Source organism: Heptranchias perlo, chromosome 13 (genome assembly GCF_035084215.1).
Source record: "Heptranchias perlo isolate sHepPer1 chromosome 13, sHepPer1.hap1, whole genome shotgun sequence".
NCBI lineage: Eukaryota > Metazoa > Chordata > Chondrichthyes > Hexanchiformes > Hexanchidae > Heptranchias > Heptranchias perlo.
This window is the reverse complement of record NC_090337.1, coordinates 4,758,166-4,772,719: the sequence shown is the minus strand read 5'-3', so window position 1 is coordinate 4,772,719 and position 14,554 is coordinate 4,758,166. Positions and strand designations below refer to the sequence as shown.

The window sequence follows — 14,554 nt, the reverse complement described above, 5'->3', positions numbered from 1 at the left end:
TTTCTGATAACGAGAGCGCCAAAAATCCACCTGGGTCTTGACACTACCCAAATCCTTTCTAAGATGTTCATTTCTTTTCACAGGATGAAGAGGAGGAAATCAAACAGGAAATTAACATGCTCAAGAAGTACTCCCACCATCGGAACATTGCCACCTATTACGGAGCTTTCATCAAGAAGAACCCTCCGGGAGTCGATGATCAGCTTTGGGTAAAACAGATGCTTATTTTATTACAAAATGAGACTTGGTCATATTACGCCATTGTAAGTTCTCTGGTGCAGCACAATCGAAGGGGAGCCGCTCAGGAAGGGACGTATCCAGTGGAGACTGCTAATTAAGGCCGCCTCGAAGCTTCCCTTCCTCCTGAAGGCGCCAACCCCCTGCTTGGTACGTGTTGTCCACGGTCGCTGGTTGCCCTCCAGCGCTCAGCGCAAGCGGCCACTCCTCGTGGGGGACTCTTGGCCGTGAATGTTGCTGTTTTCATTCCAACAGAGAAGATTACAGGGCACTTCGATAAGGGATGGTTAAAATGATGAATGGACGGGAATAGAGTTGAGGGACCGTTTCCAGTGATTTGAGGGGGTCTGGAACGAGGGGACATAGATACAAGATTAAATGCAAGAGATTTAAGACAGAGAGCAAGAAGAAACCTTTGTACACGGAGTTGTGAAAGAAAGAAAGAATGAACTTGCATTTCTATAGCGCCTTTCACAACCTCAGGACGTCCCAAAGCGCTTTACAGCCAATGAAGTATTTTTGAAGTGTAGTCACTGTTGTAATGTAGGAAATGCAGCAGCCGATTTGCGCACAGCAAGATCCCACAAACAGCAATGGGATAATGACCAGATCATCTGTTTTACAGCCACTGAAGTACTTTTGAAGGGTAGTCACTGAATTTCTCTTTCTAAAGTCCCTATTCTTTTGAGCTTGTCTCTGATCCTTTTATTTTATAATCAAGATTTTATAGTGATGGCTGCATGCTGGGATAACTTAGGTGTCTGTTAGTTTCATCTTCAGGAGAACTTGTGTCCATAAAAGCCTTTTAAACTCATTTTGCTTAGGCTTCATAACAACAAAACAACAACTTGTATTTATATAGTTCCTTTAATGTGGTAAAACGTCCCAAGGTGCTTCACAGGAGCGATTATCAAACAAAATTTGACACCCAGCCACATAAGGAGATATTAGGACAGGTGATCAAAAGCTTGGTCAAAGAGGTAGGTTTTAAGGAGCGTCTTAAAGGAGAGGTAGAGAGATAATACTGAAACTTTGTTGATTTTGATGTTCAGCCCATTCAGAATTGCCTTGCTTTTCATTTCCATCATTGGGAAACCAGATAGAGGAGAAGCAACAAGAGGTGAGAAGCAATTAAACTGTGCGTCACAGCTCGAGATCAAGGACTATGTTCGAGAATTAATTAAACAGAAAACCTGATGATTGTACCAGGCCTTGTGGGGGAGGAGGTCAGTCGAAAGAGGGGGGAAAGCACATGTGTGGGAGAGAATGAAACTGCACAAGTGGGTGATGTCTAAGCATTAGAAGGCCGGATAATGCATGATAGAAGAGCAGGGTTACATTATCAAGAGAGAGTGGAAATTCAGAAATGTGGCTCTCTGCATTAAAGGGACACAGTTGTCATGGAAAATGACGTTTGGGTACTGAGAGCTGGCAATGCGTCATTTTTAACCACAGTGGTATCTCATGGTGATGCTCTTCGGTGTGGTCTCGTCTCTTCTGGAACAAAAGGTTTTGTCAAAACACACTTTTCGTGTCCCTTTAAAGAGTTGATTTGAAGTGACAGATGCAGTACTGCTGTGAAAGGGTGTTAGACTCTACCATAGGAAGTGATGGGAGAATTTGGTGGCCACTCCAGGTGTTCTGCAGGGACTAGGGGTTCATTATTCAACTTCCTGTCCAGTGGTGAATCAGCTGCACGTTCTAGTTCCACAAGGGACTCGATCTGCTTATGGAACACTGAGGGAGGAAGCCTGAAATGTAACTTGGACCAACTTCGCCGGACCTGTGTGGTCGGGAGTGCGTTGGAAGTTTGGGAGGAGCAGGAGGGGGACAGTTCAGAGCAGTGAGCACAGTCATGAAAGCAGAGACGCTGAGGGAGCTGCTGGAGGGGGAAAAGAAACAGGCTGTAAATTTCCAGATGGTCCACACATTAAGCTTGGGACAGTTGCCAACTGGGTAATGCTGCACGTGAATGGCACCATCCCAGTTACACCTGTGCCCTTCACTGAAGTATGAAGTCCTTTTTGCACTATATCTGGAAAGGATCTCTTTATCTCTCCGCCAGAGACTTGAGAATGAATTCTTCCAATTGTGAGGGATTTTGATAGAATAAATAAAGAGAAACTGCTTCCAGCGGTAGGAGGGTCGGTAACTGGAGGACACGGGGCAAGATAAAGCAGAAAAAGAAAGCTTATGACTGTCACGGAAAACTAAATACTGCAGAAAGCCTAGAGGAGTATAGAAAGTACAGGGATGACGTAAAAAAGGAAATAAGGAAAGCAAAGAGAGGGCATGAAAAAATATTAGTTAGTAAGATTAAAGAGAACCCAAAGATGTTTTATCAGTACATTAAGAACAAGAGGATAGCTAAGGAAAAGGTGGGATCTATCAGGGATGATAAGGGTAACTTGTGTGTAGAAGCAGAGGATGTGGGTAGGGTTTCAAATGAATATTTTGTCTCCATATTCACAAAGGAAAGGGATGATCCGGACATAGTAGTTAAAGAGGAGAGGTATGAAATATTGGATAAGGTAAACATAACGAGAGAGGAAGTACTAGAGGGACTGGAATCCTTGAAAGTTGGTAAGTCACCTGGGCCGGATGGATTGTTTCCTCGGCTATTGAAGGAAGCCAGGGAGGAAATAGCAGATGCTCTGAGGATCATTTTCCAATCCTCACTCGATACAGGGGAGGTACCGGAGGACTGGAAGACTGCAAACGTAGTGCCATTGTTTAAAAAGGGTACGAGGGAAAGGCCGAACAATTATAGACCGGTCAGTCTTACCTCGGTGGTGGGCAAACTATTAGAATCAATACTGAGAGATAGGATAAACTGTCACTTCGAAAGGCATGGTTTAATCAGGGATAGTCAGCATGGATTTGTTCAGGGAAGGTCATGCCTTACAAATCTGATTGAATTATTTGAGGAAGTGACGAGGAGGATTGATGAGGGTAGTGCAATGGATGTTGTCTACATGGATTTTAGTAAGGCATTTGACAAGGTCCCACATGGCAGACTGGTCAGAAAGGTAAAAGCCCATGGGATGCAGGGAAATGTGGTGAATTGGATCCAAAATTGGCTCAGTAACAGGAAACAAAGGGTAAAAGTCGATGGATGTCTTTGCGAATGGAAATCCATTTCCAGTGGTGTGACACAGGGCTCAGTGTTGGGTCCCTTGCTGTTTGTGGTATATATTAATGATTTGGACTTGAATGTAGGGGGCATGATTGGCAAATTTGCAGACGACACAAAAATTGGCCGTGTAGTTGATGGTGAAGAGGATGGCTGTAGACACCAAGAAGATATCAATGGGTTGTTGGAGTGGGTGGAAAAGTGGCAAATGGAGTTCAACCTGGAGAAGTGTGAGGTAATGCACTTAGGGAGGGCAAACAGTAAAAGGGAATACGCAGTAAACAGGAATATATTGAGAGGGGTAGAGGAAGTGAGAGACCTTGGAGTGCATTTGCACAGGTCCCTGAAGGTGGCAGGACAGGTAGATAAGGTTGTGAAGAAGGCATACGGAATGCTCTCCGTTATTAGCCGAGGTATAGAATACAAAAGCAGGGATGTAATGATGGAACTGTATAAAACGCTGGTAAGGCCACAGCTGGAGTATTGTGCGCAGTTCTGGTCACATTACAGGAAGGACGTAATTGCTCTGGAGAGAGTGCAGAGAAGATTTACAAGAATGTTGCCAGGACTTGAAAATTGCAGCTACGAGGAGAGATTGGATAGGCTGGGGTTGTTTTCCTTGGAGCAGAGGAGGCTGAGGGGAGACTTGATTGAGGTGTACAAAATTATGAGGGGCCCAGATAGAGTAGACAGGAAGTACCTGTTTCCCCTAGCGGAGAGTTCAAGAACTCGAGGACATAGATTTAAGCTGATTGGCGGAAGGATTAGAGGGGACATGAGGAAAAACTTTTTTACCCAGAGGGTGGTGGGTGTATGGAATTCACTGCCCGAATTGGTGATAGAGGCAGGGACCCTCAACTCTTAAAAAGTACCTGGACCTGCACCTAAAGTGCTGTAAGCTGCAGGGCTATGGACTGGGTGATGGAAAGTGGGATTAGAATGGGCACCTGGTTGTTCTTCAAGCCGGCGCGGACACGATGGGCCGAATGGCCCCCTTCTGTGCTGTATCTTTTCTGTGGTTCTATGACACAGATTTCAGGTGATCGGCAAAAGAGTCAGAGGCAAGATGAGGGAACATTTTTTTATGCAACGAATTGTTATAATCTAGAATGCACTTCCTGAAAGGGCGGTGGAAGCAGATTCAATAATAACTTTCAAAAGGGAATTGGATAAATACTTGAAGAGGAAAAATTTTACAGGGCTAAGGGGAAAGAGCAGGGGTGTGGGACTGATTGGATAGCTCTTTCAAAGAGCCGGCACAGGCATGAGGGGCCGAATGGCCTCCTTCCGTGCTGTATGATTCTAATCGTATTATACTGAGTGATCTTCGTGTACGTTGGTACAGTGATTTTTCTCGAAGAGTAGTGTCTTCTGAAAACCTATTTGTTGTATCTTAACCTGCTGTGTTGCCTGGTTACTGCCATGTTCTGCATCTGCTTTCCAGCTGGTGATGGAGTTTTGTGGAGCTGGGTCAGTCACAGATTTGATCAAAAACACGAAAGGGAACACGCTGAAGGAAGAATGGATCGCCTACATCTGCAGGGAGATTTTACGGGTACATGCGTTTCACTGGTACCTCTAGAATCTGTGCTCAAATCCAGCCCAGGCCAATAGGATGAAGGTTCTCCACGTGTAGGGTGTTGTACCTAGGTCTGAGAATCAACACTCGGTGATCCTGTGCTGAGGAGCATTCGGAGCAGGAGGAGGCCATTCAGCCCTTCGAACCTGTTCCGCCATTCAGTGAGATCATGGCCGATCTGTATCCTAACTCCATCCACCCGCCTTGGCTCCATATCCCTTAATACCCTTGGCTAGTAAAAAAATCTACTGATCTCAGATTTAAAATTATTAATTGAGCATCTACTGCTTTCTGTGGGAGAGAGTTCCAAACTTCTACCACCCTTTGTGTGAAGAAGTGTTTCCTAACTTCTCTCCTGAATGGCCTGGCTCTGATTTTAAGGTTATGTCCCCTTGTCCTAGACTCTCCCACCAGCGGAAAAAGTTTCTCTCTATCTACCCTATCAATTCCTTTCAAAATCCTAAAAACCTCAATCAAATCAAATCACCCCTTTAACCTTCTATATTCCAGGGAATACAAGCCTAGTTTGTGTAATCTCTCCTCATAATCTAACCCTTGGAGTCCTGGTAACATTCTGGTGAATCTGCTCTGCACTCCTTCCAAGGCCAATATATCCTTCCTAAGGTGCGGTGCCCAGAACTGTACACAGTATTCCAGATGTGGTCTAACCATGGCTTTGTATAGCTGTAGCAAAACTTCCTCCCCTTTACATTCTAGCCCTCTAGTTATAAAGGCTAACATTCCATTAGCCTTTTTGATTATTTTTTGTACCTGACTGCTACATTTTAGTGATCTGTGTACATGGTTCCTTAAATCTCTTTGGTCCTCCACTGTTCCGAGCTTTTCACCATTTAAAAAATACTTGGATCGATCCTTTTTTGGTTCAAAATGGATGATCTTACCTGCGTTGAAATCCATCTGCCACAGTTTTGCCCACTCACTTAATCTATCAACGTGTCTCTGAAATTTTATGCTCCCATCTGCACTACTTACTACGCCACCAATCTTTGTGACATCAGCAAACTTGGATATATGGCTCTCTATTGTGTTATCTAAGTCATTAATAAATATAGTTGAGGCCCCAGCACAGGTCCTTGTGGGACGCCACTAGTCACTTCCTTCCAATTCGAATACATGCCCATTATCCCTACTCTCTGTCTACTACCGAACCAATCTCCTAACCTGTCAATAATTTGCCTTCAGTTCCACGAGCTTTAATTTTAGCTAACAGCCTCTTATGTGGAACCTTATCAAATGCCTTCTGGAAGTCCATATAAACTACATCCATAGACATTTTCCTGTCTTCTACTTCAGTTACTTCCTCAAAAAATTCAGTTACGTTCGTTAGACAACACGTATCGTTTACAAATCCATGTTGGCTCTCTCTAATCAGCTCAAATTTCTCTCAGTGCTCATGTCACTCTGCCCTTAATTATAGATTCCAATAACTTCCCCACAACAGATTTTAAACTAACAGGTCTATAATTTCTTGGTATCTCTCTCACCTTTCTTAAATAATGGAGTTACATTTGCAATTTTCCAATCTAAAGGGACAATTCCTGAATCGAGAGAGCTTTCTCTAAAGCATCTGCAGTTTCCTAGTTTCTACCCCACGGTTTTAAAGGAAGTATCAGGTCCTGGGGAATTGTCAGTCTTTAGTGCCATTATTTTTCTAATCAGAGCATTAGAAGCAGGAGTAGACCATTCAGCCCCTCGAGCCTGTTCTGTCATTCAGTTGGATCATGGCTGATCTGTACCTCAACTCCATTTACCAGTCTTTGCTCCATATCCCTTGATATCTTTACCCAACAAAAATCTAGCGATATCAGTCCTGAAAATTTCAATTGATCCCCAGCATTCGCATTCTTTTGGGGGAGGGAGTTCCAAATTTCCACTACCGTTTGCGTTAAAAAGCGCTTCCCGATTTCATTCCTGAATGGCTTGGCTCTAATTTTAAGGTTATGTTCTCTCGTTCTTGATTTCCCCCCCTATCAGAGGAAATAGTTTCTCTGTATCTACCCCATAGAATCCCTTTATCATTTTAAGCACCTGGATTAGATCACCCCCTCAACCTTCTATACTCGAGGGAATACAAGCCCAGTCTATGCAACCTGTCCTCATAATTTGACCCTTTTAGCCCTGGTAGCATTCTGGTGAGGCCAATATATCCTTCCTGAGGTGCGGTGCCCAGAACTGAGCACAGTAACTCTGGATGGGGTCTGACCAAGGCTCTGTACAATTGAAGCATCACTTCCTCACTTTTTTGTATTCCAGCCCCCCTGAGATAGAGGTCAACATTATAGAATCATAGAAGTTACAACATGGAAACAGGCCCTTCGGCCCAACATGTCCATGTCGCCCAGTTTATACCACTGAGCTAGTCCCAATTGCCTGCACTTGGCCCATATCCCTCTATACCCATCTTACCCATGTAACTGTCCAAATGCTTTTTAAAAGACAAAATTGTACCCGCCTCTACTACTGCCTCTGGCAGCTCGTTCCAGACACTCACCACTCTTTGAGTGAAAAAATTGCCCCTCTGGACCCTTTTGTATCTCTCCCCTCTCACCTTAAATCTATGCCCCCTCGTTATAGACTCCATTAGCCTTTTTGATTACTTTTTGTACCTGTGCACTAGCTTTTAGTGATTTGCGTACATGGACATTCAAATCCCTTTGACTTCTCCAAAGTTTCTAGTCTCTCGCCATTAAGAAAATATTCCGATTTGTCTTTCTCTGATCCAAAAGTGGACGATCTCACACTTCCCCACGTTGAACTCCCATCTGCTGCAGTATTGCACTCGACGCAGTGAAGCCCCTGGATATCTGATGGCCGTAAGGAGTCAAATGTGAAATGAGTAGAGCAGTATCGACCCAATTTCTGATGCTCAAGGCCCCAAAACACAAAGCTGTCCGAAATCTGCTCGTATTTGGCATTCAGGCCTTGGTGCAATAGGGGGCACTTTTGTAAGATTGGGGGTCGAGACATGGTAGACTGGGCAGAGCACAGGGAGCTTTGCTCTGGATCTAACTGTGCTGTACCTTATCCGAGAGCACTCTGTGTCGACACAAGTTGCCTGAAATGGGAAAGTGTCCCATTCCCCACTAACATCCCTCACCTTGATGAGCACAAAATTCACCCAAAAAGAAATGGGAGGGGGGGAAATATTTTGAGTGACAAATTACATCATAAATGGGGCAGAGTTGGGAAGAGGGGGAGTGAGAAGCCATGAAAGCAGAAACTATTTCAGAACCTTGGGCTTAAAAACAATTAGTTGCAAAGCCCTGCGAGCCTTGGAAATGCCATCCATTTGTTGGGTTGTTTAAGGGAGAGTAGCAGAAACCCAATTCAGTCCCAAATTCTTACCGATGATTTTTATTGATCGATTGCTAGATATTAGGGAATTATTTTTTTTGGAGTGATTTAACACGGTCTCTATAATGTCCTTGGATAAATAGAGAGACTGTCTAAACTTTCTACACACGAGTGCAAGATCACGGAATGCCCTGCCCCGTGACCCCTGCCCCGCCCTGCCCCGTGACCCCTGCCCCGCCCTGCCCCGTGACCCCTGCCCCGCCCTGCCCCGTGACCCCTGCCCCGCCCTGCCCCGTGACCCCTGCCCCGCCCTGCCCCGTGACCCCTGCCCCGCCCCACCCCGTGACCCCTGCCCCGCCCCGTGACCCCTGCCCCGCCCCGTGACCCCTGCCCCGCCCCACCCCGTGACCCCTGCCCCGCCCTTCAATTTACTGCTGAATACTTGGTGACTGTTGTATCTTATGATTCTAGGGTTTGACTCACCTTCATCAACACAAGGTGATTCATCGAGATATTAAGGGACAGAATGTTTTGTTGACAGAGAACGCTGAAGTGAAGTTGGGTGAGTGCGAGTTTGATTATTCCAAACTCCTTCTGATAGTTTTTTCTTTTCCCTCTCCTCTCCCAGAGGTGCTAACTCTTGGGATACAGTCGCCGGGTCCCCCCTCGCCGCGCCCGCAGTCGCCGCGCCCGCAGTCGCCGGGTCCCCCCTCGCCGCGCCCGCAGTCGCCGGGTCCCCCCTCTCCGCGCCCGCAGTCGCCGGGTCCCCCCTCTCCGCGCCCGCAGTCGCCGGGTCCCCCCTCGCCGCGCCCGCAGTCGCCGGGTCCCCCCTCGCCGCGCCCGCAGTCGCCGGGTCCCCCCTCGCCGCGCCCGCAGTCGCCGGGTCCCCTCTCGCCGCGCCCGCAGTCGCCGCGCCCCCAGTCGCCGGGTCCCCTCTCGCGGCGCCCGCAGTCGCCGCGCCCGCAGTCACCGGGTCCCCTCTCGCCGCGCCCGCAGTCACCGGGGCCCCTCTCGCCGCGCCCGCAGTCACCGGGTCCCCCCTCGCCGCGCCCGCAGTCGCCGTGCCCGCAGTCGCCGGGTCCCCCCTCGCCACGCCCGCAGTCGCCGGGTCCCCCCTCGCCACGCCCGCAGTCGCCGGGTCCCCCCTCGCCACGCCCGCAGTCGCCGGGTCCCCCCTCGCCGCGCCCGCAGTCGCCGGGTCCCCCCTCGCCGCGCCCGCAGTCGCCGGGTCCCCCCTCGCCGCGCCCGCAGTCGCCGGGTCCCCTCTCGCGGCGCCCGTAGTCGCCGCGCCCGCAGTCGCCGGGTCCCCCCTCGCCGCGCCCGCAGTCGCCGGGTCCCCCCTCGCCGCGCCCGCAGTCGCCGGGTCCCCCCTCGCCGCGCCCGCAGTCGCCGCGCCCGCAGTCACCGGGTCCCCCCTCGCCGCGCCCGCAGTCGCCGCGCCCACAGTCGCCGGGTCCCCCCTCGCCGTGCCCGCAGTCGCCGGGTCCCCCCTCGCCGCGCCCGCAGTCGCCGGGTCCCCCCTCGTCGTGCCCGCAGTCGCCGGGTCCCCCCTCGCCGTGCCCGCAGTCGCCGGGTCCCCCCTCGCCGTGCCCGCAGTCGCCGGGTCCCCCCTCGCCGTGCCCGCAGTCGCTATTCTTCATATCTGAGTCTGGTCGTTGAGTGTTGAAACCAAGTTCAATCTTACTCTATTTAGATCATGGCGGATCTGTTCCTCAACCCTATTTTCCCGCCTTTGCTCCACATCCCTCGATCCCCTTACCCAACAAAAATCTATCGATCTCAAGTCTTCAAAATTGTCGATTTGGCCCCCAGCATCCATAGCCTTTTGGTCCCCTTCCTAGCCCGGAATTCCCAAGACTTATTGTCGCATAAGTAGAAGGGTATCCTGATAGGGGTAGATGAAGTAGGGAGGGAGGAGGCTCGTGTGGAGCATAAACACCAGCACAGACCAGTTGGGCCGAATGGCCAGTTTCTGTGCTATAGTTTCGATGTAATGTCTGTCCTACTGCACAGACCAGGAGTGGAAACTGAGACGTTCCCAGTCTGTACATCACAATACCATATTTATCAGCTGGAGCCAGTGAGGAGTCAGCTTCCGCTGGGTCTCTGTGCAGTGCTGTCCAGGCTGACCCTAACCTTTTTGCTGGCATCTCTGAACCACGTAACCATCGTATCGCTGCGATGATGAGGGGGAGGAGGGTAGGGTTGCCAACTCTGGTTGGACGTATTCCTGGAGGTTTCATCACATGGCCTCCTCTCTCTCTCCAACTGTCCCACCCCCCCCCCCCATGGTCCTCCCACCATTGGTCTCCCATCCTCGCGAACTCCCCGCCTTCCCACAGCCAATCGGAGAGCGAACAGACTCCCTGTTACACGATTGGATGATTCTCGACTGTCGGTCAAACAGCCTTTTCTTTCTCAACTCCCACCTCATTTTTATAAGTCATAAACCGAATCGTTGAAGGAAAATGATTGTTTTAAAGCCCACTACGATTTTTCTCCTGGGTTGTCCTGGAGATTCATCTTCAATTTCTGGAGTTTCCAGGACAATCCTGGAGGGTTGGCGACCCCCTGGGAGGGAGGGTAAGTTTGCCTGAGGAGCGGAGTGACCTTTCCATTCCAGTGACCTCGTCTGTTGACCCGTCTGTTGTTGGCACACCCCGCCTAGCCAAGGACGGCAGTAATGCTCTGCACATTTCACTTTGCCGCAGTTGATTTTGGTGTCAGTGCCCAGCTCGACCGTACAGTGGGAAGGAGAAACACTTTCATCGGTACACCGTACTGGATGGCCCCCGAAGTGATAGCTTGCGATGAGAATCCAGACGCCACTTATGATTTCAAGGTGAGTGTTGAATCGTTTATTTAAAAGATGTACCCTCCTTAAAGTCTTTCCTCCCTCCTCGTTGCGACTGGATGCAATGGGCCACTGCTATTGTTATTTTTAAAGTTCATTCTCAGGATGCAGGAGTCGCTGGAAAGGCCGGCATTTATTGCCCATCCCTGGTTACCCCTTGAGAAGGTGGTGGTGAGCCGCCTTCTTGAACCGCTGCAGTCCATGTGGTGAAGGTTCTCCCACATTGCTGTTAGGAAGGGAGTTCCAGGATTTTGACCCAGCGATGATGAAGGAACGGCGATATATTTCCAAGTCGGGATGGTGTGTGACTTGGAGGGGAACGTGCAGGTGGTGTTGTTCCCATGTGCCTGCTGCTCTTGTCCTTCTAGGTGGTAGAGGCCGTGGGTTTGGGAGTTGCTGCAGTGCATCCAGTGGATGGTACACACTGCAGCCACGGTGCGCCAGTGGTGAAGGGAGTGGATGTTTAATGTGGGATGGGGTGCCACTCAAGCGGGCTACTTTGTCCTGGATGGTGTCGAGCTTCTTGAGTATTGTTGGAGCTGCACTCATCCAGGCAAGTGGAGAGTATTCCATCACACTCCTGACTTGTGCCTTGTAGATGGTGAGTCACTCGCCGTAGAATACCCAGCCATTGACCTGCTCTTCTAGCCACAGTATTTATGTGGCTGGTCCAGTTGAATTTCTGGTCAATGGTAACCCCCAGGATGTTGATGGTGGGGGCATCGGCAATGGTAATGCCATTGAATATCGAGGGGACGTGATTAGATTCTGTCTTGTTGGAGATGGTCATTGCCTGGCACTTGTCTGGTGCGAATGTTACTTGCCACTTATCAGCCTAAGTCTGGATGTTGTCCAGGTCTGGCTGCATGCGGGCTCGGACTGCGTCATTATCTGAGGGGTTGCGAATGGAACTGAACACTGTGCAATCATCAGCGAACATCCCCATTTCTGACCTTATGATGGAGGGAAGGTCATTGATGAAGCAGCTGAAGATGGTTGGGCCTCGGACACTGCCCTGAGGAACTCCTGTAGCAATGTCCCGGGACTAAGATGATTGGCCTCCAACAACCACTACCATCTTCCTTTGTACAAGATGTTACTGCAGACACTGGAGAGTTTTCCCCCTGATTCCCATTGTCCAGTTTTACTGTGGCTCCTTGGTGCCACACTCGGTCAAATGCTGCCTTGATGTCAAGGGCAGTCACTCTCACCTCACCTCTGGAATTCAACTCTTTTGTCCCTGTTTGGGCCATGACAATTTTTGTTTGATTATGCTCCCATGCAGCGCCTTAGGACATTTTATAATGTTTAATGCCAGTGGTTATTGTTGGAATAGCAAACCAACACTCCCTGTCTAAGGTCACAAATGAGGGATTCATAGTGGGTGAGGTTTAAGGGGGGCCTTTAGTGACTATGGAACTGTGCATCCTTTATCCCAACATAGGTCAGCACCTTCAAGAGACAGGGGAAGAAGATTGGTGAAAGGAGATTTTCAACATAGGATTGAATACTTCATTGAGTGAAGAGCCTGTGGTCTCTTTATTCCAACCCCATCTGTCACAAACAGGCAGAACCAAACATTTTGCGAGAGCTTTTTTTTTTGTTTAACTTCCCCCCGCTTTATAACGATCCTTCTGTTTGTGTTTACAGAGTGATTTGTGGTCTTTGGGGATTACAGCTATCGAGATGGCGGAAGGGGCTCCTCGTAAGTCTCCGTTTTTGGTTCTTTCTCACTTCAGGAAACGTTCAACTTTTTTTCTTTTTTTTTTTGCCCGATTTTTCACAGTTCCTCTTGTCTCTCTCTCTCCTCTCTCTCTCACACTGTCTCTCCCTCTCTTTATTCTATAGCCCTGTGTGACATGCACCCGATGAGGGCACTGTTCCTCATCCCGAGGAACCCACCACCTCGATTAAAGTCGAAGAAGTGGTGAGTATTGCCAGGTGGACGCCTGTCCTGTGACTGTGCGGTGGTGATGGAACCTGTTCACGAAAGGGCGATGGTGAAGATCCATTCTTCAGGGTGCTGGAATTAGACACGTAATGAGTTCCCGCCACACGTAATGAATCCAGCCCAACCAGAAGAGGCTGAAAGGGTCAAGTTATGAGGACAGGTTGCATAGACTCGGCTTGTATTCCCTCGAATGTAGAAGATTAAGGGGTGACCTAAGTGAGGTGTTTATTGATGATTAAAGGATTTGATAGGCTAGTTAGGGAGAAACTATTTCCTCTGGTGGGGCATAACCTTAAAATTAGAGCTGGGCCGTTCAGGGGTGATGTCAGGAAGCACTTCTTCACACAAAGGGGAGTGGAAATCTGGAACTCTCTCCCCCAAAAGGCTGTTGAGGCTGGGGATCGATAGAAAATTTAAAAACTGAGATTGATTTTTGTTGGGCAAGGGTATTAAGGGTTACAGAACCAAGGCGGGTAAATGGAGTTAAGATACAGATCAGCCATAATCTAATTGAATGACAGAACAGGATCGAGGGGCTGGATGGCCTCCTCCTGCTCCTATGTAAGGAAAGGCAGTCATCACTGGGGATTTATTATTTTGATTTAAGACTGTCTAGGGCATTAATGGCTACTGCTTCACTAGTACTGATGGCAGATGCGGTATGGCAGTTGGCAATTTGGTTTTCTGGTGCCAGCCTTGTGGCAGTGTTGGCATTAGATTGCCGGTGCCAGGACTGCACTATTCATTGGGGTGAGTGGTACCAGGCTTGTATTGATGCTGGTATTGCGGGTTACTGATGTTGGCTTCTGATAGTCCTGGATAGAGAGTTTATTGTTGCTTTTGGGAACTCTAGAGGTTTACAGCACAAAAAGAGGCCAATCGGCCCATCGTGTCTGTGCCGGCTTTTTGTTCGAATGGTTCTAAACTAATCCCACTGCCCCGCTCTCTCCCCATAGCCCTGTATCAATCTCAAACTAATCCCACTGCCCTGCTCTCTCCCCAAAGCCCTGTATCAATCCCAAACTAATCCCACTGCCCCACTCTCTCCCCATAGCCCTGTGTCAATCCCAAACTAATCCCACTGCCCCGCTCTCTCCCCATAGCCCTGTGTCAATCCCAAACTAATCCCACTGCCCCGCTCTCTCCCCATAGCCCTGTATCAATCCCAAACTAATCCCATTGCCCCGCTCTACCCTACAGCCCTGTATCAATCCAAAGCTAACCCTCAAGCTTCCTCTGCCCAAGTCCAAATCATCTTGTTTCCTATCCATCAACCAACTTTTTTTAGGAACAGGAGGAGGCCATTCAGCCCCTCAGGCCTGCTTTGCCATTCAATCAGATTTTGACTGATCTGTACCTCAATGCCATTTACCTGCCTTTGCCCCATATCCCTCGATACCCTTACCCAACAAAAATCTATCAAGCTCAGTCTCGAAAGCTCCAATTGACCCCCAGCATCCACAGCCTTTTTGGGGGGAGAGAGTT

General features: G+C 48.9%; 1 protein-coding gene across 5 annotated transcripts in view; it reads left to right on the top strand.

Moving 5' to 3' along the window:
* LOC137331230 (traf2 and NCK-interacting protein kinase-like) overlaps nt 1–14,554 on the top strand; it is a 177,805-nt gene that overhangs the window by 78,928 nt on the left and 84,323 nt on the right. For all 5 annotated transcript variants that reach the window (XM_067994871.1, XM_067994870.1, XM_067994867.1 and 2 more), the window contains exons 4-9: nt 84–209; nt 4,815–4,925; nt 8,736–8,826; nt 10,976–11,106; nt 12,769–12,823; nt 12,967–13,045. In XM_067994871.1, coding sequence (XP_067850972.1) covers nt 84–209; nt 4,815–4,925; nt 8,736–8,826; nt 10,976–11,106; nt 12,769–12,823; nt 12,967–13,045 — 593 coding nt within the window. The remainder of the gene's footprint in view (nt 1–83; nt 210–4,814; nt 4,926–8,735; nt 8,827–10,975; nt 11,107–12,768; nt 12,824–12,966; nt 13,046–14,554) is intronic.